This window comes from Poeciliopsis prolifica, unplaced genomic scaffold (genome assembly GCF_027474105.1).
Source record: "Poeciliopsis prolifica strain line A6 unplaced genomic scaffold, Auburn_PproV2 SCAFFOLD042, whole genome shotgun sequence".
Taxonomy (NCBI): domain Eukaryota; kingdom Metazoa; phylum Chordata; class Actinopteri; order Cyprinodontiformes; family Poeciliidae; genus Poeciliopsis; species Poeciliopsis prolifica.
The window spans coordinates 3,976,054-4,000,296 of record NW_026562417.1 but is presented as its reverse complement, the minus strand read 5'-3'; the positions used below and the strand labels follow the sequence as shown (position 1 = coordinate 4,000,296).

The window sequence follows — 24,243 nt, the reverse complement described above, 5'->3', positions numbered from 1 at the left end:
AACAGGTTGGATACATCAGTGTTTAATTCCAAGTGTACAGCTGAATGGTTTAGATCAGACAACAAACACAGACATTGCATTTAATAGATGCTGCTGTTTAACGAATTAACAGAAGGAAATCCTCAGATTGCGCCGTCGCTTCCCTTTGTGTATTTACAGAACGCAGCAGTGACCTGGCATGATCTGGACCTTTGCTTTGGTGCGTCCCAGACAAACACCGAGGGCCTGAGAGTCCGGCTGAAGAGCCGGAGATCTTAATACAACTTAGACGTTTTTACTGCAGAGCAGCTTTCTAGAATGGAGGCAGAAATGTTTTGCCTCTTCATCTGGGAAAGACATGGGTGAAGAACACTGGGGTCCATCCTCATCAAGCAACACTCCTCTGAACTTGAAGTTGTTGGTTTTTTTTTTTTTTTACCACTGTTGCCAGAAGAGCTCTAATGTTTGCTGAAGCAGGTCGCATTTATCCCGCCGAGACCGGCTGCAATAAAACAACTTTTAATCATGAACTCTTCGATTCCGTGCATGTCAAGTTGGGTATTCCGCCTGCTACAGTTTCAGAAATCCCTCGGCTTACAGAATAACTTAAAGAGAGTTACAGAGAGACTTATGACCAATAAAAAGCAAAAAGACTCGACTGAGCATGTGTCCATTACCAGAATCAGGTTTTAAAACCACTAAAGTTTTCCATTAAGATGTTCTTTTAGATCAAAGATTCCAGAGTAGTTCTAGAGTTGATTTTGTTTTGTTTTTTCTTGTTTTGTTTTTTCGGGCTGGATGGAAAACAGAGTAACACAGGACTGGCATTCCCCCAACTGATGCTGCGCACTGCTGGTCAGCTGGTTCAGTCAGTCGACATGGACACTGACTGAACTAAAACAGCGTCACTTCTCAATCTTAAGCCTTTTTGAAATAGGAATTGCTGTTCAGATATTTCATTCCAGAAATATCTGAGCCTCAACATAGAACTGATATGTTAAGTTACCATGTAACTCCATGCACTGTATTAGCTGAAAGGTTTGACTACATCAAGAACTCAGTGGACTGACGTCTTCTGGCTCCTCCAAAGAGGAGACTCACCGCCCTGCTGATTTCTTCAGTGTCAATCAGTCATAGAACATGGAGATCCCACTATAATTTAACCACATGTCAATCATTTCACAGTCAGAAATTGTCTCAATTATTTCCATGAGTCACTGGGCCCCAGCAGGACTCGTCCCTAGCTGCTGATCTTGGTCAGCATCTTGTTGATGGCTTGCTTGACGTGCGTGGTGGAGCTGCGGCGGCGGGCCTTGCCCTGCACGGCTTTGCGGCGCCTCACCTCCCTGCACAGCTCGTGGAACGCCTCGGCCACCACGCCGCCCTCGTCGGCGCAGGCCGAACACTCGTAGAAGGCGCAGGCCATTTCAGCCGCCAGCCGCTCGCCTTCCTCTGTGGGGACCTGGCGGACGTGGTCCAGGTCAGACTTGTTCCCCACCAGCACCAGAGGGACGTTCTTTGGTTTCTTCACCTCCTCCAGGAGCGTTCGAAGAGGGGCCACCTCCTCGAAGCTTCCCCGATCTGTGATGTCATAGACGACGATGAATCCGTCACCCCAGCGCATGTGGCCTTCCTTCTGCTGGATGTCCTCCTGTGAAGGAAAAAGACATTACTGGCAGTCCGAGCAAGACAAGACAATTTACCACGAAATCAAATTTGACCAAAGTATCCAACAATTACGGTGTCAGTTCAGGTGTCTTTTAATTTCAGACACTGGCCTCCTGGACCCATCAGAGGTCTCACAGTTTGTCATTTGAAAATGTTGAATCAAAAATTCTTCAATACAAAGGAACTAGCTCCTTCTGCTAACGAGGCTGCTAGCCTAGCTAACTCGTAGCTAGAGCAACCATCAGCCATACCCATAAAGTTTCACAAATTATTAGATGTTTGTGTTTGTATCACTTCACTGTTGAATGCTAAACAATATTTGAAGCCCAATACAGCAACAAAAATATGATTTTATTCTCATAGCCACAGATGATAACATAATGTTAGATGTTGTAAAGTAGTAAAAAAAATGTAGGTGTTACAGAGAAGCAAGGAAAACAAAATCAAATAGCTGAGCTGAGCATGATTCTCCCTTTATTGGTTCTGTTTGCAGACACAAACAAAGCTCGCCCTGCAGCGCAGCTGACCAATGCGCAAAGCAGAGACGCGGTTTTTCTATTTTATGGACAAAATTTAACGGGTAAAATGAAACCCTGGTCAGTGCACAGCTGAGACAGATAACTTCTCTTGCTAACATAGCAGCTGGAGACAAATAAAACCTCAAAAACATTTGGGACGCACGCTTTCCGGAAACACGAACGTCAACAAAATACTGTCAGCTAGCGCACTGTTATAGGGCCTCCTCTTTGCAGTTCAGCCTGCTGGTAATGATGCACATCATCTTGGCAGCTTTTTTTTTTTTTTTTTTTTTTAAAAAGAAGCTTTTCTTTTTGTTTTGCTTTCAAGCAGAGTCCAGGCATAAGAAACTCACCCAGGCCCTAAATCTCCCCAGAAGCAATAAAAAGCTCTTGGGGCCCGGAGACACCACTTCGATTTCATGATCTCTCCCCCTCATCTCTTTCCAGGAAAGGCATTTCTTTCAGGAACCGAATCCAAGCACAATAAAACAGTTTATGAAACCCTTTTTGTTCGTAATCCTCAGGATGGAAACGGAGCTCTTTGGATAACTTCTTCATTAGAACAAGCCATTGTTGGAATCTGATAGTTTCGTTTAGATACAAACATAATAAACCCGTTTTCCTCTCCAGCACTTGAATCTGTGCCCAGTTGGAGACAGTATATCATATGGGTTAATTAATATTGATTAATTTTATGTAAGTATTTTCATTTTTGCATTATTTTCTCTATTTGCTGATTGACCACACACTGCTAGAAGCGATTGTCATAACTCAACCAAGTGCACTAATAATTCCGCCAAATTACTTAATGTAATTATTTAATTGAATATTTTACTTCTCTGGCAATAGAACATCTAGTGTGAAATGTTTTAAAAGTGAAAATTTGTCCCATAAAACCCTGTAAACGTTGGATGTGTTGCTCCGTCCGTCTGAATCCCAGCAGGTTTTACTGCTGGATTTTATCCTGCGTCACGTTTCTTTCCCATGAAAAAAGTTGTTCTTTTCACACGGATCTCGACATCCATGCGAGTCACACGTGTCATTAGTCAATATTCAGAAATGAAAACTGGAGGCACTTCACAGTTTGCTTTGCGTTTGTAATACTGTGGCATTAAAATCAGTTTCAACGAAGCCAAATTATCTCAAGCACAATCTGGCTTTCTTTTGTTTTGTTTGTTTTTGTGACGTGATTTTGACCTGTTTTCACTCCGGAACAAAAGCAATTCAGTTTCTGAAAACTCAACGGTCTGAACTCTGGGGGTGGCGGGGGGCTGACCTACAGGTGACCCTCAGACAGGGAACTAAATAAAATGAGTTTTATCACCGTTAGTTCATGATTAAACATGGAGGCCAATTATATTTCACACATGCATATGTGGGTTAAGATAGCTTAATTTATCTAGCGCTGAAAAAATTATTGAAACGACTTGAAAGATTTAAGTGAGATGCAAAAATAAACAAACAGGGAACAAATAGAAAAATGTAGCCAGAGTTTAACAAGCCAATATTTCAAAACCTTCTCATAAACTGAATTCTGCAGCCATTTCAGGAAAGCATCCGCTGCAGCTCCTGTAAGGAACACTTCATGCGCCTCATTCTCTTTTAAACCTGAGACTGCTGGTGTTTCTGGAGGAATCCTGCTCCACACTTTGCTCCAATCAGAGCCGAGGAGATTCCCGACATCCGGCGGCGTCTGGTCAGCGAACGGGCAGGCCTCGTCCTAACGCCCAACTGAAAATAACCGTCTCTCCGCAATGACGGAGAGATGACTGGGCCGGAGTGTCGCAGGGGAAAATCAGCCTCCAGCAGAACGCCCACGCAGCACTGCAGCATGTTTATCTTCTCCTGAGGACTTACGCGAGTTCTCCCTCACGGAGGGAGAGAGGCGACTCTCCTGCTGGGCTGCAGGAAATTACCATCCAGAAGGACCCTTCACTTTCAACACTCCTTCTAACGACTGTTGCTTCTCTCCAAGTAATGGTGCTCCACTGAGCATTTAAGGACACTTGGACTCATATTAGAGACATATGAGTGTGTGTCTAATATAAACAGTGAGACTCCATGTTCAGCTTAAAGCCAGATCAAGATAACTCATAGAAGTTCAGTAAAGACATGCAAATGTTGCAAAACCATGACTAAACAGAAGAGTTTGCAAGGAAGTTTAAATTATCATCACACTAATTAGCATAAGACTAAATGACTGACAACACTGGTCTGTGGCCAAACAACCAGTTTACAATGCAAAGCAGCAGTGAGGATCCGATCATCGTTGAGGCACCGCGACGACAACTGGTTTTCGGTCGTCGTGTTTCCATATAAGGCGACCGCAGGAAAAAGAAACCATTCGAATACAGTAATAAAATGAACGTGACGTTGACGCGGAATAAAAACATTCTGACCCGGCGGCCCAGGTTTCAGTCAGGCCAGCGAATGGTTTTGATTGGAGAGGACACTGGAGCAATTATCCAATCAGACGTCGTAATGGTCCCAGTTAATCAGACACGCGGGGTCAGATGTTCCTCAGTGTCAGATGACACAATGTTTTCTTTTCAAATAAATGCAGAACAATGTAGGTGAGCAAAACATGCAGAGTGAAACTGATCCTCAAATGACGTCACCCAGCCGTGCGTCTCAGAGCTCAGTTGATCATTTTTTATCCCACCTGGCCTGCAGTGTCCAGGATCTCCATGGTGACAACCTCGTCGTCAATGTTGGCTTGGTGACGATACGTAGATTCTGTAGGCCACAAAAAAAAAAAAAACAGGAAACACAATCAGATAGTTTTTTTTAGTTATATTTTCAGCTCTCCTTTAAAAATTTCAGTCCGGTTATGACTCATCTGTAGATGGTGACAAATCCCTACGTGGGAGGAGAACTCGTCCTGTTGCAGGTTGGTCCATTCAGAGAGGAGGAAATTATGATCACCACTGAAATGGAGGGAAAAATTCCTCCACAAGTACTTGTGTTGACAGATGACACGCAGCTATTCCCGTTTCTACAGTTTCCGCTTCTTTGTCACACTTAAAGGTTTCAGATCGTGGAATAAATGTCAAAATAAGACAAAGATCTGCTTCGGCATTAAAGGAATTCTGTGTTGGATGAAATGATCATTCATTCGATTTAGATTTGCGTTTGTAAAACCGTCTCCTCTGACCTCTGACATCAACAGGTTTACTAGTTTGAAGATATACTCCATGGTGCAGCTTATAAACGTATTCAAAATGTCAAGTTTATAATTGACAGCATCGAATCTTTTAAATGTCTGATTTTGAACGCAGCCCCTGCTGCTTCCTGGGTGGAATCGGCCCCCCTGCGGACAAACTGCGTACCTGTGACGTCAAAGAAATGTCACCGGGAGCCGGGGGAAGTGCAGCTGTTTGGCTGCGAGCATCACGCTGCGACTGCTGGGACGGCAGCTTATTTCAGGAGCCATCACTCTGTCAGCTGGAGTCGATCTAACTCTGTTTATTGTTTCTGCTGCTCCTTTCAGCGCTTTTCGGGACGTAAGGTGCCTGGGAATGACTTGGAACAAAGTGAAGCGTTTCCTGAAGGTGGGATACGTTCAAGACAAACAAAGTGTCACTCCAGGCTCCATTTAACAAAGCTACACACAGTTAAAGCTGTTGATAAAGCCCGCCAACACATCCACTCAGAAGCCTTAAATTATCCTGAGCTCACACACGCTCCACAGTGCTTCTTCCTTCAAGCTGCTCTTGCAAGAAATTCCCCTGGATCTTGGGAGGCTGCATAATGCGGGACGCAGCTGCTGCAGTGATGTCAAAGCAGAGCAGAAGCAGCCAGCAGATGAAACTCTGCTTGAGGACGTGTAGAAAGCAATAACCGTTCCAATATTGTGGCCATCTGCATTTACGATGGCAGCTGTTCCCCACCCTGGTGCTTGAACTCAGACCCAGTCGGACATCTTCTAACATTTGTGCACACATGGTGGTGGTTGCTGGTGTCGGCCCAGGACGCCATAAACACAGATCAAAAGATGGGCTTTGTAAAACATAAGTCCCAGTATCATCTTTTTGCATTCTGCACTCTAAAACACATTAATTATGACTTTATCAGACAGAATAATCTGTTCATTGTCCATTTTTGGGTCTTTTGTTAAAAGAAGGGTTTTTCATTGCTTCGCTGCTAATTTGGACATTTGGATCTTTAAATCAACTCTAAAAAAAATTAAACACGCAAACTATAAGAACTTATGAACAAATCATTTTACAGTTGTAAATAAATAAAACTCATTAAAAACGTCATTTCTGATTATGTAAATTACACAGGAACATTTAGCTGCATCACTACGATAAGAGTGTTGCTGAGGCTCGAGTGAAACCTCAGACATTTAGTCAAGCGCTCCTGACTGGTGAACTGAGATCCAAAGACCTGATTCCCAGCATTTGAGTCGCTTCACAACTTGGGTGCTGTTTCATTGCTGTTATGATGGACTTCCTGCTTGTGCTACGTTTCTATATTTCAAAATCTAATTTACCTGCAGCCTGTCACAAATTAGAACAAATAAAAGTTACATTCCACCAAATGAACGCTTCTTGTTTGCAGCTCGTCTGCTGTAACTAATGGAGCGACTCCTTTCGCTTCATCAACAGAACACTCTGCACTGGCAGATGTGGGAATATCCAAGGTTCTTTTCTGTCTGTGGGGGGCAAAAAAAAAAAAAACCTCAGCGCTCATCAATAACCCTGAATCAAACATGTGGACAATAGAGACGGATGTTCAGACGTAGCCGCCGGCAGGCGCATTGAGATGGATGAAGCAGAGCCCACTTCCTGGCAGCAATCTCCACTTTCTAAGATTGGCAGTCTGCACGCACACCCCCTACCTGTGTGATGTACTCATAATAGCATTTTAATAACGTTTCGACCACTTCATGGGTAGTTTCAGCCAGAGAGTCTGATTGGTAACAGACACCCACCAGCAGTGCTGTTATTCCCATTATGGATGTCATGCTGGGCTTTCTTGGTCATGACGCCAACCCTTGTGGTAACCAAGGAGGCAGTTATTATTCTTTTCTTGATTTCAGCGCTTGGTATTTACACAGCATACACCCAGAATGAGGCTGGCACCCGGGACAACATTAAATCACTTTGGAAGTACAATATTACCCTGGAAAAATAAACCTCTTGCCAGAGAAACGTCACCTTAGTTGATTTTATAACCTCTAATACTTAAATCAAGTTCATATCTAAGCCATATTTGTGACATATGACACTGTATGGCAATAGGTTTGTGATCATTGTGTGGTTTCAGAATAATGCAATCATTTCCTGAGTGCTGTGTGTTTTTGCAGCTGATTGTTCTTCATGTCACCAAATGAAATGATGTGGGACTGAGAAGAGCAGCCGAGGGAAGCATTCAGTGCCTCTCATCTGCTCCGTAGAGCCAGGAAATGAAAAGGGCCAATCAGATGAGACGTGTTGTCTTCGCTTCATATAATTACAGTGGAGGAAAGCGATTTGACCAGCATTGTAAAGTGAAAGGGCCAATCTCGACTGCATTAACCCAGACTGTCTGATGTAAAAGCACATCGCTCTAAATCAAACAATGCTCCACTGTGTTTTAGTTCTATTTTGTGAACGTCCCCCCCTTTTCCTGGACAAACTGAAACACTTTCAGGCAGAAAACATAGTGAAATATGTTTAATATAATGTTGACTATGGCGCTTTAGTTTCGGGGAAACAATGCAACAGTTGAAATGATGATTATATCATGTGAGTGACTATAAATGGAGGTCTTACCCAGTGTCGGATCGTACTCCCAGATAAAGCGTCTGGTCAGGAACCTCACCACCAACGCTGCAGAATCGAGAAGAAAAACTGAGTTCGACATGAAAGTGAGGCTAAAGCTGAGCAGCTGACAGTGATTTAAAAAGCGTTAGACATTTTTTCACACCAGATTTTGTGTCACGGTTGTTTTCAGCTGTACCCAACTCACCAGGAAACTGTTGGAACCAAGATACTTTAACCTAAATGCTCATACCTGTTTCATTGGCTCGACTTGATTAAAGCTGATTAAAGCCTTCAGGAGGAGACGTCAGCTCCAGGGTTCATCCAGAGTGTCTCACGGCTGAAGTGAGACGGACGTCCTCAGAGAGCCTGTGACTCACTGCCCTAATGGCTTACCATCAGCAAGTGATCCGCTGCACGGAAATGTTGAGCCCCTTCACTCCGACTGAATTAGACTGTCATTATCTGTTTATCGCTCAGGCCAAACGGCTCTGTGGGAGAAGCTGCTGGTAAAATGTGCATTTTCATCTGATCGCAACAAGGTCGGCCTTTGGTTCAGGTAATGGGTGGGAAGGTCACTGCAAGGAGCATTGAGAAAACCCTCCACCCCCCACCTCATAGAATTCAACATGGAAATGAAAATGGAAACGTGTTGCATTCTAGTAAAAGTAGGGATGTTTCTTTCTCTAGAAAGACATACATTTTGCAAATTACGCTTTCAACGTGGAAATATCAGGTCCATTCAATAATAAATAATAGATGCTAGCTTATAGCTTACCAGTACATTAAAGGGTTATTTTGGCATTTTCGAAGGAGTTTATACTATATTTATATTTGCAGTTTAAAATCATTTATGTGTCCATGCATGTTTAGATTCTTCTGCTCTGCACTGCAGTACACCGTAAAGAACAGAGACAGCCTGAAATATGGTTAGAGGTTTGAGGGAAGGAAGGAGGAGCTAGCCGCTTGGCGCAATTCATGCACACAAATTGGTTCAAATTTGTAAGAATTAAAAATTTTCTTTCTCAAAATTGAAAGCGAGGGGCTAACAGCTAGGGCTAATAATGACTAGGAAAAGAGATTAAACTAAACACGCCTCACTGTAGCTGTAAATGTGTTTGCTTTCTTTCCACCTCTGTACTTTTGTAACGATAGTTCTCCCGGAACGACAGCAGCCTGTTGTATTTTGCAGCCTGTTGTATTTTGCAGCATGCAAAGATCTATTGTAGTCTTAGAGCAAGGCTCTTCCACTCCGGTCCTGGGGGGGGCGCTGTCCTGCAGCTTTTAGACGTGTCTCCGCTTCAACACACTCAAGTCAAACAATGAGTAGCATCATCTTGAACTTCTGGTCGACGATCTCCAGAGTTTTAATCGAACTCAACTGTGGCGTAGTCCTGATGGCGTTCAGACGCTCACCCAGGAGGCTGGAGGTATCCGACCAGAAACAATCAAACTGAACAGATGACAGAGGCCACTAACAACGGTCATTGTTATCACCAATGAGGTCATCAAGGTCATGAACAGGTGTTAGAAAGATAAAACTTGAGGGTCACAAGGCTGCTTTTCCATGTTCACAAGAAATCTGCTAATCTTGCAATTCAAAAATACTTTATAGGTCCCAATGCAAACATTGTTGTAACTGATTTAATTAGAGTTCTTGTAGATGGTGATGGCTGTGGGATAGAAACCTCTCCTGTAGCTGTCTTTACTGATATGAATTTGATCAGCCCTCTGACTGAAGTTGCTCCGTTTTTCCATGGGATGGTCTGGGTGTTTCATTTTTTTCTTGATTCTTTGCACCTTCATCCCCAAAGACATTAAACCACAAGAATTGTGTATTTTTCAGAATTTGGCCGTTTTCGCATCTTAACTCCAAAACCTTGGTAGACCGCGACACCAGTAACAGGCCCAAAAGTTCAAAAGGTGGTACACAGCTAAGAAAATTTAAATGCTAATTCTCCTCCTTTATAGCAAGCTCCAGAGCTTTACAACCACAGTATATACTTGGTGGATTGGGTATGGTATATGTGACCCATAAAAATGTTTTTGTGCACAATTTTCTGCTCGCTTTAAGAGTTGGTAATGTTGAAAACCACTTCTTCTCATCTGCAACTCATTTCTACGTCAATGATCCACATGCAAGGAGCAGGATCTCACTGCAGACGGGCAGAGCTTCAGTTCCCTGTGAGAGCCGCCATGTCCTCAAGTGTTTTATGATGGACTGGGTGGTCCAAGTGAGTATCTGTGTCCTCGTGTAAACTCGACCCATTTGGAGGGGGACGATGAGAGGCAGCATTACTCCTGAAAGCTCTCTTTGAACTGTGACCAAAGATCCATCTTAGCCGGGCTTGTTTTCCAATTAGCCGCAGAAAGGACAAGGAAGAAAAATGGTTGTGTAAGTCGGAGTGTCTGTGTCACGATTCATTACGCTCCTAAAGAAGTCAAGCCTGGTGATTTGAGAGCAGGGGAGCCGGGGCCGGCCGCCAATCTGGATGTGCCAAAGCTACGAGAAAAGGCCCGTCTCATGATACAAACGGGTCCTGCACTCGGCCATGCCTTTCCTCACCTGTCTTGTTGATTCTGTTCCCCAGTAAATCTCATCTACCGTTCTCCTCCAGCTCTCCGTGCTTTCAAGCGCTAAAAGCCGAAGAGCAGCAGATCGTTTGTCAAGCTGTTCGGATGTTGTTTAGGTCTGAATTTGTGCGGCGGCGCCCTGGATTCCAGGTAGACGGAGCGATCAATGGGGTGTGAAGTCCTCTCCTCTCCTCATTAGGGGAATCTGTAGCTCCTGCTTTTCACCACCACTCGAAAACAAATGTACACGACTTGGACACATATTGAGGGAAGAAAATCCCCTACCTGTGTACATACTGCTCTAGTTCATCATAAAATACATGAAGAGAGATGAAACGAGAAAAAAAAAAAGCAATTTTATACAAATGGAATCCCGAGTGAACTAATTCTAACTTTGTTGAGGACATTGTTAGAAGTTGCTCCAGTCAGTGCCTTTGCCCAGTTTGTAGACTTGCTTGTATTTCTTCACATATATATTTCATTGCCTGACTGATGCCAGACATCTGAAAACCGTTTACAAAAGGTTACTGCTTGTCTGATTGATCTGTTTCTTAATTCGGCTTGATTTGTGTTGTATGTCAAAGTCCAGTTGTGTCTCAGGATTGAAAGCGTAGCTGTTGGATCGGAGTTGTTTTCCACGTTGACGCCAAATTCATCTGTTCCTCTGTTAGAAAAACCAACCCACACCAAGATGCTTTTTTTTTTCCAGTTCAACCATCAAATTTTCATTGGGATTTCTTTCCTACGACATTGTAATCCAGTAAAAGATCAAATTAGGGCTTCGCCAGTTGCGGTTTTCTGGCCGATCGGCAACCTTTACAAAGCCTAACCAGACAAACAAAGCCAATATCAATTTTTTTCTTTCTTCTTGACTGAAAAGTCACTAAGTATCGCAACAAGATCGCTACATTGGCAACATTGGGGTGGCTATTTTTATCCGCAAATGTCCAGAAGCGACCTGTTCTGTCGGTCAACAATAGGGCAAGAGATCATTTTCAGACTTTTGCAGAAGCAGATAAGATTGGTTTCATGTATTGATCTGATCACCGATTCAAAAAAAATCTGGGTCAATTTAGCAGTTTTCAGGCCCCGTGTGCATATTGTAGTCTGTAGAATTATATTACGCCAGAAAGTGGATAGTGTTGTGGAGATGCTATGATTTTTAATCCACTGTAACATCCACATCACATCTGGGTGAAGGTTAAAATCCCCTCAAAGTACTAATATGGAAAAAGTTGCAGTATTCAACGTGTCTAAACACTTGGTGTCATTTCTCCAGAACAAACTGTGTTGAAGAAACGTCTCCTTTGTGTTGTTGTCGTGATGCATCACGGTGTATCTGTTCAAAACAAACTCGCTGTGATTTCATGCTTCAGCTTTTCTTCCGCTGTCAGCCGCTTTCCAGCTTGTGCCGAGACTGAACCGATCATCAAACGCATCGTCCAGGGGACATGTTTTCCCCAAAACCTCCTTTATCAAAAGTGACCTAATCGCATTAGCAGCTGAGCGCTGGACTAATTGCAAACAAAGCCGGAGCAATTAGTGGCGCCTATGGTTCTGTTCTGGGCCGGTGCTGCGTTACTCATTGAACGGTCCCTATTGATTTTCTAAGGGCGTCAGACGGACACCCACAGCTCTTTGGTTCCTTCATGTAAGAAAAATGTCCTTTCAGAGACTCTCCCAGAGAGAGGCTGCCCTAGTCAGGTTCTGTACTTATTGTATTAATGTCATGTTGGGTCATGTCACACAATAAGTTGTGCTCATAAGACCCAGAGAGGACTGGATGGAGCAGAAAAATGCCAGAAAAGAATGAGAGGCAGAGGGCAGACGATTCAAAGGCAACAATTAGAAGAAAATAAATTCTAACACAAGTCAAAATGAGGACTTCTAACACTATCCTCTTCACATGATCACAGAAGTTTTAATAACAGACAAAAGTAATGTGGGTAGAAAAAAAAAAAAAGCAGTTTTCCCTTAATGATTCCAGGCATTAGAGGACAAAAACGGATCCTTGTTAAATCTCGTTACCTGTGATTCAGCTAAAGGGATTCAAGAACGGAATGATTGTGAGAAACAAAACTGTGTTTTTCACTCTTAGAATAACACAAAGGCAGTTTTTGTCTACTGCTATTGTTGGAGTTTAATGATATATTTTAGAGAAACGTTCGGAAGAGATTCTGCTGCTTTGATTTCGATGACGCTTTAGTGAAAGTATAATAAGCTGCTGCTTTTACATACACTTTTTTCCATGACTTCGGTATGGAGAAATAATAATAATAAAAAACGAAGACCAAAGAATAAATAAACATAAGCTATTCGCATTTTTGCGCTAAATCACATTCCTCTAAACGACCATCCTAAAACAAATCTCACACTTCTACAATTAGAATGTTGCCGATTGAATCAAATTGCTGGAACTTCACACAGCGTTGACAATGCCGTCACCATGACGGGGTTGGCGCTTTGGTTTGAGGTCAGCAAATTGTTGATGACCAGGCCTCAGTGGTTTCCTCACACTCAAGCTCTTTGATGTGCTGTCATTACATTTCCCTATTTTCAGCCCAGGGCAGGACATGTAGTGCTATAGCTCCAATAAAGTCCCACCACAATGCTGAGAAAGTTTTGCATATCGTCAAAAACCTCCTGGGGAAATCCCGATTGATTGTTGCTCAAAGCGTTCTGCATCTTACTGCGCCAAGAAGGCTTTACCAGAACCCTCCAGAGATAATATAAGTCACGACAGACTTTTGACAAAATGGGAAGTTGTTCTTAGCATTTCTTCTACATTCAGTAGTGTCATGGCTCTCTATTCTAATGGAAAGTTTAGGTAAAGACCGTCTTTCACCGTTTAGGCAGATGGCGAAATCTGATACTACGACACTCATGTGACAATCGTGGCTCAGTGGGTATAGTAGTTGTCTAATAGTATAAAAGCTGTGGGTTCGACTCCAGCTGAGGCAGTTTAGCCATTGAATAAAAGCATGCAGGTCCAGGGACACATTTAAAAGTTGCAGGACTCTGCAGTTTGAGACCACTGTGTTGGATGCTGAACCCCAAAGGACCCATCGTTCTGTTGCATCGGTCTGTGAATGTCTGTGCCTTGTGTTTATGCGATGGGTGTGAACCGCTTTGCTTGGTCAGTATGACTAGAAGAGCGCTCTGTATTGTCTGTTCATTTACTATTTGTAGCAAACAATGTTGCAAAACCTGGCTGTTTTCAAATCGTGTAGTAATAGAAAGTGGATGTGCATGAACAAACCGAAACTCCTCATTTTTTGTACCACCTCTGTCAAACAGATGGGCAGTACCAGACTAATCACTGGGTCAGCAGACCCTAATGTGTCGAGCCGTCTCCTCTGATCAATATCCACTCCGCTTCTTATCAGACAGTCGGATTATCGATCACATTTCCTCTTGCTCTGGTTATTGATTTAAGGCTTTTCAGAAAATCCAATCAGCTTCTAAAGGAAAAATTCGGAGAGCTTATAGTCATGGTGACAGCTTTGGTGAGCGTCAAGGACAATTGCTCACTCAGGATATCATGAGGTGTAAGTTTGCAGACTGCAGCTTGACGTGTGAATTTATTAGCAGGAACAGAGAAACTGGAGCAGGCATTGCAACGTGAAAGTTCAGAATCGCCGCAGCGCCGTGAGCTTGTTGTGCTTCAGTTCTGAAGGAAATAGCAGGCTGAACTTTTTGAACGTTAAACAGACTCAAGTGAACTGTTGATTGCTGGTTGATTGTTTAATCACAAAAGCAACAAAATCACCACTTCCTGAACAGTGGGTCAGACCATGATTCCCAATCCCACAACTTTCCCAGAATTCCTGTCGCCACCGCTCTCTCCTGGGGGAACATGCATGGAGCCCCGCTAGACCTGACTGGTGGACATAAGGTCCGTCTCCTGATAGGGACAAGCATGGATATCTGCCGTTGGGAGTCTGTGGAGCAAGGACGGAAAAAAAAATCCAACCTATTTTTACTTCCAGACGTAGATAGAAATCAAGCCATGCATCTTTCATTGCCATTCCACATCAGATCATGGCTCACCAATCAGCATGCTTTCAGCCCCGTTTTCCCTCTAAGGAACCCGACTTTCGAACAACGGATGTGGGAAATCCAATGTGAGCCGTGTAACAATAACACACAGGGCAACAGTAAACATGTCATCTCCCACGATTAATGGTGTTGCCGTCTGGGCCAGACGAGGACAAATAGTTCACTCTGTGTCAGCTGGGGATCAGGAGGATTTATGGCCCAACACTGGCCTGGAATCAGATACGTGACGGAGGAAAACAACATCTCTCAAAACGCAAACAGTCAGCGGCCCTGTCTGCCGCGTTCTTTCAACGATGCTGTTCTTATCCTCGGCACTTTCTGCTTAGTCAGAAACCAAGTGGACAAAAGGGAAGCAGACGAAATCTGAGCCATGACTGTGCAAGAACAATATTTGCAAACATCAGCCGCAGTCTGGAGAAACTGACCAAAATTGAAAGATGACCTCCATTCTAAACCTGGTGGAGATATTCAGTTCAACTATATACGTTTGTAAAAATGTTAAATATATTTAACAAATTTAAATATATTTAAATTTGTTAGTGTTCATTGTGCTGCATCAACTTTAATGTTGTTCTACTGAGCAAGTAAAGAGACACAAATATGCATAGTTAAACTTAGGAATCACTGTCACTTTGTCAATTTTTACATATTTAATGAGCATTGATAAGAATGTGGGTGTTAACTGACACTTACAAAGCTGCTTTGTTATCTTCACTGCTATTCTACCCATTTAAATTTGATTTCCCCCTGACATCAAGATGACGGTAAAGGGATAACAATGCAGCAAATTAAAGTAAGATGCATCATTTCCAAAACACTGAACAAATCTCATCATCTCCGTCGGCCTCCAGGTCCAGTTCCAGCTGGCTGATTATCAGAGCACGACTCATCATTTTCTTCTCCCTGCCTCTAAACTCGTTAGTGGGCTGGAGACACAATTTCCTCTAATGAGACGGAGGGTGAAATCAGTGCAAATGCTCATTGAGGAACAGGTTTGTCTTTTTTTCTTTTTTTTCCCCCCCAACTTCATGATATTATAGACATTATTGGTTATGAACATGATTTAGTGAAGCAGCTGAACAAGTTTTGGTGGCTTCTTTCTCACATCTAATTACATGATGATTGTACATTGATAAAATCAAAGTCTTTTTTTATTATTATTATTTTCTACAGCAGCTGAAATGTCACATACACCAGAAATCAGAAAGGTTCTAAATAATAAGTGAAGCACTTTATTTTTTTTTATTGCTTTTAGGAGACTGAGATATTCCATCGATGGCACAAAGAGCCGATAAACACAATACCTCACCTTTTAAAAGCTTTTGTCTGGACGCACTTTGAAGGCTGAAATGCCTTTGTGTCAACACAACGGTACATATCGAGTTCATGTTGAATGACAGTAAAGGTCAGAAAAACTCCCCCTCCTCCCCCAGGTTGAGTTCGGGTGAGCTCATAAACTCACGCAGACTTGCTGGGTAGGACTAATTGTCCTCTCGGCCCTGCAGGCTTTCTAAAACAGGACTCCGCCGAGGCTCTTTGGGTCCCGTCTCTGGATATGCAGAAGGACAAAAGCTGTCACTCTTGGGGTTTCGGCAGGAAGGGCGTGAGGATCCAAACAACCTTTTCATGCCTTTAATTTGGCCTCCAACAAAAGCACCACAGAGCCACTCAGAAAGGCGGGGTTAGATTAGGGCTGAAATGTTGAAACCACATCTTAGCGAGCGATCTCTCCGATTACAGACGGAGGTGGCGTCCTCTGGACAACCAGCAGCTCAGAGACAAAGGAGCTGATATGAGTTTCAGACTGCAGAGCAGTGAGAAACATTTACAGGCCATGTCTAATGGAGCAAACAGAACAGAGCCCTGTGCTGAATATAGTAGAATGAGCCTTTATATGGTCAAAGTGGGGTAATTTCATTGTTTTCATCAGCAAAAGTTACAAATGAAAGTAAAGTAAGCTAGAATAACAGAAACCAAAGTGAAAAAATATGCAGTTGAAATACAAGGTAACAAAATCTGTACAGTTATAAATGAAAATAAAGAGGCAGGACGTAGAAGAATCAGTTATGAGCTGTAGGACTTTTACTTTCGTTTATGTTCCGTTCTGATCATTTTGACATTTTATGTTTCCTGATTTTTAGTGTTTGAGGTTTTTGTATCAGGTTGAGGCTTCTTCCCCCTGTAAGGGGAAAGAACATGCAGCTCCCTTCCCCAGCTGCATCTCCTCACCTGTGATTAGCTCTTCTGGTCACGCCCACCTCATACTCAGTATGCAAGTCCTCAAGGTTGTATTAGTCCTCGCTGGAAATTGTCAGAACAGACGGACAGTTCTGACAATTTCCCATTCCTAGCCCCAAATCTGAGGCTTCCTGCAGTCTGTAAGTTTTCTTTGTTTATTATTTATTAAACATTTCCTTTCCTGCAAATGTCTCTAGACTTGGGTTCTTCCTTTGCGGAGGTGAGAACACGCAATCAAACTCTGATGTGGATCAAAAACGTTTCCATCAGCGGTCCTTAACGCAGAACCACCACAGGTGAGCAGAGAGTTTGTATATTGGTCAGGTTCTTAAAATGTCTTTTTATGTCCAAGCATCATCATACCAGAGTACCATTCTGAAGTTTCAAAAGCTGTGATGAAGATGTTTCTATTATTAGGTTTTTAGAAGGAGAACAGAAAGCAACTGATGATTCACAGGCAGCCTTCAGTAGGCATGAATGAGAAACGGACAATAAAGTAGAAATAAAGTGTAGCTGAGGAGAGTCAGAAGTGGATTCTAATAATAGTTCAGAAGGTGAAAGCGTTTGTGATGCCATCTCTTCCATTAGCGGACCCACACTTTACAGAACGTGTCAGGAGAAAACGGGTTGATGAGGCTATGGACTGAGACAGAGCAAGAAACCCTGGTTAGCCTTCAGTTCAGGGTGAACATCCTATTTCTGGCAGAACCATGTTTTAGCCAACTCTGTGTGTGTGTGTGTGTGTGTGTGTGTGTGTGTGTGGGGGTGTGTGTGTGTGTGTGTGTGTGCGTGCGTGCGTGCGTGCGTGCGTGCGTGTGTGTGTGTGTCAGGTGAACAGAAAGATGCAGGAGGTCTGGGCACACAGCCTCAGAAAAGTTTAAACAGGAAACATGAAGGTTGAAGACACTGTGTTCCTTTCTGAGGAGAACGGGAAGCTGCAGGCGGCAGATCAGCAAGCAGGAGAACGGAAGGTGGGGGAGGATGGAGAGAAACGAAGTATGAAAGTATTGAAGGATTTAAATTCCTCTGACGTTGAATTGAAACCCCGCCACTATGGACGACACCCCAACGCTACCGTTGGAACACGGGATTCTGGAGACAAAATTTAACGTTGCCAACACCGACTTCAAAAACTGGCTGAATTCTCAGGTGTTTCATGCTAGAAATCTGTCTGTAAAAGTTTCCATTTCTTGATGATGCCGTACGAGAAGTCCCACTGGGACGTCTCTTCGTCTACTGGACAGTAGAAGCTGCCAGATTCCTTGACTGGTGATCTGAGAGGACTGGTTTGGCTGTGGACTCTCAGTTTCAGATCTGATGTGCAACAACTCAGACGCAGTCTTCTGTTTCAATTAAAGGCACGCAAGTCAAGTACTGCAACCTCACTTGGGGTGTTTTTGGAACAAATTTGAACATAGAAACGGTGATGACAATATTCCAATAGTTGTGCGTCACGACTTTGTTTTTGCTGCTTTGTTTCTCTTGTCTGGCCTCTGAATTACTGTTTACGTTGAACATCCAGCTGAGTCACAGTTCACTCCTACCACCAGAGAAAGCAAACACTGTATTTCACTGGCAGACGCATGCTGGCTCGGTCCATTGTTGTTGCTCTCCTTCTTGTTGTGGCTGCTCTGCTCTTTTTTGCTCTCAGTGGAGGAGTGGAGGTAGAACGTGTAAGAGAATTTTACCATTTTTGTTTCTAAAGGAAACAAGTTTTGGTGGACCATTTTAAATCACAGAAAGCATTTGCCTCCAGATTGATTATTTTCACTTAAATTATTCCATGATTTTGAATATCAAAGATAATTGCAGCAAATGATGTATTTGTTTATTAAATTAAGATTATGTCCAAATCAACCAATCACAGATCTTGTAAGGCTGCTTTCAGTTTCGCCCAGGCTGGATTATTTCAGACCTTCGGGATAAAGAAATCTCTTGAACAGAACCCGTCTGACAACATGGTGGAACAAAGCAACGGCTCAAATCTCAACCTAAAAACATTCAGCAGTGGATGTGAAAGAAGACATAGTCCGCCTCCGACTTCTGGAGCGGCAATCTGTTCGCTTCTTTGGTCCGTATCAAGAGTTTGATTGTGCGTTCACATCCCTACCCTAACAGGGATGGTGGGAACGCAGCACCTGTAACGTCAGTGTTTATGGTATCCAACCAGAACAGAAAGGAGTATCATTTTCCAGACACAAGAAGACTTTTGGAGAAAACATTCAGTGGACCGAAGAGAGAAAAGTGGAAGTCTTTGGACGATGTGCATCCAGTGATATCTGGCACAGAACCGACAGCAGAGTGAGGATCAGGGGTTGCTTTGCTTATTCAGATATCCTGTCATAATTAAAGAAACCAAAAATTCTTTCTACCAGAAAACCCTGACGCAGAATGCTGTTTACCACTGGCAGCTTAAGATTTGGCTCAAAAAACAAAATGAAGGTTCTGACTTTAGCCTAAGTGCAAATATAACATAAGAGACCCAGTAGCTACACTTCCATATGATTGTCATGCACATTTAGATGAAAATGTTTGAAATAATAATAAGTAGGAAGTAGAGGTCGCAAAAAAAACTTGTTCCTTCTTTTTCTTTTTGCAAAATTGCTAAAGTTTTTAGGAACTTTCCATTTCCATCGACCTCTTCTAATGCAAAGTTTCAAAATGTGCATAAACATGGACGGAAACACGTTGTTTGCCAGTTAATTTCTTCGGTTCAGAGATAATTACATTCTCACTTGGGCTAAGTTGGTATTTACAGATTTACCCCCCACCCAACTTTTTAATAGCTTTGCTGTCAGATAATAACATTTGTTTAACGATGCAAGACGTTTAAGTGTGACAAAAAATAAGCAAAGGCCGAAGGAATCTGCAAGGGGGCAAAAATACAGTTTCACAGCAATCTGCATACATGAACCGAAGCCAAAGACGGAGGATCCTAATTGGTTGAATGTTTCTTATTTCCTCTGCTCACTTTCCACTGCTGAGTCAATAAAGTGAGAATCGGTAAGCTGCCAACAGAAGCCACACGGGGGCTAATACACTCTGGTCTGTATTAGTGCAGGTCAGAGCAGACCCAGCAGGCCTGGAAAACCCCCAGCGAGACCCAAACACCCTGCAGGTATGAAGCCGACGATTAGAGATGATCTCCAAGCAGTGAAAGAAGAAACCACTGGCGCCACATGGTAGTGCTGTCTGAGGTCAGTGCAATGACAAAAGGCCCATTAATAAGGGCTGTTTAACACCAGCGGTGGTACGTTCCCCCCCCACAGGCAGTTAAATTTCCAAAAGCGTTGCAATTACCTTTAGCGTCGAGTCCTCTGAGATGCTAAAAGCATCTTCAGTGGAATCTGTGACCCACAGCAGCACATGCAAATCCTGGGATCGGCGCTCTCCCTCCAACAAAACGTGAATCAGCTTTGTTTTTCCTCTCCACTGCATTGTTCACAAAGCCGGAGAGCAATTTACTGCCTGAATCCACATATTTGCAGGCTGAGGACAAAACAAATTCATTAGCATCTGTAGGCTTCCATTAAAGGTCTATGTTTAGAGGAGAGCGGCTTGTTGTTGAGGAGATCACTGGGGCCATCAAGTGTCAGGAACGGTGGCTTTCAAACTGCTGGGTTCCACTTTTCTATGTGAAATAGAGTCTAAAGGAAGAGTTAGGTAACAGCAGAGCTGCGTGTTCTGCAAATAATAGTTTTATTTAACAGAACATCAAGTACCGTACAGCGTTGGTGTTTTTTTCATGACATTAGCTGAAACAGTAGCAGGGTTTCCCCCAGAAAGGGGGTCTTTATGGTAGTCCTCCAGCCGTCCTCCAGCCGTCCTCCAGCTGTCCTCTGCGTTTTTTGTGTTTGAAAACTAACAGTTAACAGATTGAAAACATAACATTGTAGTTATGTGGTATTGGATACCAACTTTAGTCTTAAAAAGGGCAAGTATAAAAAAAAAAAAACAAGTACCGATGCAGAGTGAAGGCTGAGCCAGAACACACAGTAAGTGTGTGTGAGACATGAAGAATGATACACATTGAATGGCACTTCAACATGCTAACATTAGTCAACGACGTCGGCTCGGTTGCACACACTCTCGTCGGTCAGCTGGCTGAACCTGAAGCCTCTTTGGAAAACGAAAGTGTCCAACGTGTTTGGATCCTTCGTTCAGGACGTGGCGCTTCATTTGGTGAAGTTGTTAGACCGGCACTTGTTATAGGGTTCCCATGATTAAAGAGCAGAGACACAACTTTGTGTTCAAGTGAAGACCATAACATGTCACCGTGGCACTTTCAACCGTTACGCCAAAGATACGACGATTAGCCTGGCAGGAGAAAGTAAAGACTAGCTTACAATGCACTGGTGGAAACACTGAGGTAATATAGTTTTGCAGCTATATTACAGTTGTGAACATTTGAGGCTAATTTCCTTCATGGTAGATATTTGTGGCACGGTGCAGCCAGACTGTAGATGCAGTGAATTTGATACATTTCCTGCATTTAATTGGAAGGCTGACCGGGAGGTCATGAAGTCCCTCTGCAATGATGACCGGTGAAGGAAGGAAGGAGATACATCAGCCAACAAAAACAGACACTCATGTTTTCTTCTTCTTTCTGTGATGTTGGGAGTTATGAAATTAGATCTGCATTAGGAATGATTTATCAGCCCTTCAAATTCAATAACGTCCACTGGGCGTCCTTTATAAAGGAAAATGGGCTGTTTACTCCAGCAAGGGGCAAAGCTGGATCATCATCTTCCACTTCCTCCCTGTTTTCACTGCCTCCTGTCTGCATGTCCTGATGAATTAAGGCAGGCGCAGGCTGTTGGGAGAACTGACAGGTTTTCTGGGAAAGGAACTCGACTCAATCAGGCTTCGATTGCGGAGAAAAGCTCCGTCTGAAAATCTTGGACGAACTCGACGTTTGACAGTGTTCGCTGTGACGGCCGTGTTTTACAGCCTCTCTCGCTGTGTAATTACGCTTTTGAGGACTGCACTGCAGTTGACCTCCTCTGACATTTTAACAGCCTCCTCCGGGGTGGAAGGAATCCAGAAGCATGTTTTTTGTCATCCGATTTCCACGCAGGAGCAATCCGTCTCTTCAGCTGCCAGGAAAACATACGGAGCATGTTACGGCCGAGGAATCGTACGCAGCGCCGGCGGAGGCTGCGCTGCCTCGGCTTACGGAGGAACGCGGCTGAGAATGAGCTGTTGGGAGTGAACAGAGGGATGGTAAACCACCACCTACTGTAATAATGACCACGTAAACGGACGGCACAGCAACACTGGTAATCAAAACAAGGCCGATGAAAATATGTAATGAGTTAACAAGCAACCATCAGCCCTCAAACTGTTGACTGGACTGAAACTTTTATTTATTTATGTAGGTGTAGAGAAACAGATGTCAGCATGTACCTCCATTTAAAGTCCTGTGTACTGAGAGTACAATACTCTATAGAGTTAGAATACTCTATGATTCCTTTTGCATAATATTTGTACACAAAAATGTATAATCTGATTAGATTCACTGGCATTCCAATGGTTTAGTGTCTGAGATGTTTCTAAACAGACATATTTGCCTTTCTGGAAAGACGAGCGAGAACAAACAACAGAAACACCAAATAAAATCAACTATGAAGATTCTGCAAACCAAATGATGCAGGTTTACCTGACTTGCCCACCCCCGCCTTGCCGAACACAGCCAGCTTCACCTCGGGGCTCTTGGCCATGACAGCGGTTGCCACCAGCAACGCTCAGCCGGCCGATCAGTGAGTCCAGACTTCAGCCAACCATCCTCTGATCCGGCCGGGAGGAAACGGCAGCTGAGGAGATGAGAAGAATGACAGCTTGAACGACTCCATTACAGAACCAACAGATCCATTACGGACGAAACGCACATTTAACTCCCCCACGTTGCATTTAAGCGCCCCAGAAATGATTGGGATTCTTCAATTTTAGTTTCTTGACAGCGTGTGACGTTGTCCATAAGGCAGCAATGGACACATTGTTTATACTGTTACAACAAAGAATATTATTTCTTTGTTTTTTTTTCTTTGTTTTTTCCTCATTTTTTCTTCATTCCACTGGAGTTGACCTCCTCTGACATTTGATCACAACTGTATGTTTGATCAAACTCTCCTTTACTCTCTCAGTAACAAGCATTTTGTGACTTTCTTCAGCCCCTGCAGGATTTTACAATTGTCTGAAGTTTTTTTTTTTTTTTTTGTCTTCCAAATCCATAATTTTGTGGAGCTACTATGGAAATATTTGCGAGGAAATTTGGGGAAAAGATGATAAAAAAGTTTGGACAGACAAATTTATGTCCTTGAAAGAATTTATACAGCCAGATTTTTGATTTGACCGATCATGGGTTATAACTTTACTTGAATTAGGCAGCAGCATAGAGGAAATACAAAATACTGCCACCTGCAGGTGGGAGGCAGCGTGACTTAAACCCAACATTTGTGGTTATTCTCTTGGGAAGTTTGCATGAATTCATGCAATGGTGTGATGACAAAAGACTGAAGGAGCCGTTTGTTCATCCGTTGTCTTCGTGACAGACTTCCGCCCTCATGACTGGATGACACTTTAACACGTTCCAAGATTTACGTTGAGCTTCACAGGGAAACAGTGTATCTCCTCCACGATCGGAGGTAGAAGCCACAATCCTCATGATATGAAGAAACGCTGATGGAGCTTAAATTGTCTTTTGAGAAGGAAAACACAAGAGCAGCCTGTTTAAACAACTAAGCACCAGTCTGTTTGATGAGAAAACAAGCTGCTGTGAAGTTTTCTCCCCAGACAATTAAATCAGAGCCTCTTTCCTCAAACCAGCCTGTTTTTTCTCCTGTTTTCTTCTCCAGTTTTTTTCATTTTTTTATTTTTTGGAACAAGAAAAGAAACACTGATGGCAGTCTGATTAAAAATCAATACTTCAGAGGAAAACTAATGAGCCTTCCAGACAAATCACTTTGCCCAGATAATATGACGAGTCCAGGTGTTGCTGGTACCGATTGGAGCAGGCAGCTGGCAGCCAGTCCTCTGATCAAACAACCAAACAATCTTTCTGCTAATAGAGGCTCAATAAAACCCAGAATGGTTCAATAGTTGTACATTAAAGTGACCTTTACAATGACCCTAACCCTACCCTAAATGAACCCAATTCAAAACCATCAGGTCATGTTATAACATTCTCACTTGATGCTTCAACCATTTTGTTAACGATCACATATTGCAACGTTTCAGACTCCATAAATAATTAGATAAAAGTTTCAAAAGTATAAAATCAGTGCTCCGCTCTGCTAAAACCAACCCGGCTCCATTTCAAAACAAGCCGATACTCTTGAGCTGAATAACATTTAAGCAGTCACATTAGTCGGTGCTAAGTACACACAGCGCTGACATACAAAACACAAACCAGGAGTGTCCCTCCTGTTGTCCAGGCCTGGTGGGACGGAGGAGACGTCCTG

General features: G+C 43.1%; 1 protein-coding gene across 1 annotated transcript in view; it reads right to left on the bottom strand.

Annotated features, from left to right (window-relative positions):
• Window positions 1–24,243, bottom strand: part of rerg (RAS-like, estrogen-regulated, growth inhibitor) — a 29,826-nt gene continuing 5,583 nt past the window's right edge. Inside the window, exons 2-5 of the mRNA XM_055055411.1 lie at window positions 22,443–22,596; window positions 7,925–7,981; window positions 4,828–4,901; window positions 1–1,630 (exon numbers count right to left, since the gene is read on the bottom strand). Of these exons, the coding sequence (XP_054911386.1) occupies window positions 1,220–1,630; window positions 4,828–4,901; window positions 7,925–7,981; window positions 22,443–22,503 (603 nt within the window). The 5' untranslated portion in view covers window positions 22,504–22,596 and the 3' untranslated portion in view covers window positions 1–1,219. The remainder of the gene's footprint in view (window positions 1,631–4,827; window positions 4,902–7,924; window positions 7,982–22,442; window positions 22,597–24,243) is intronic.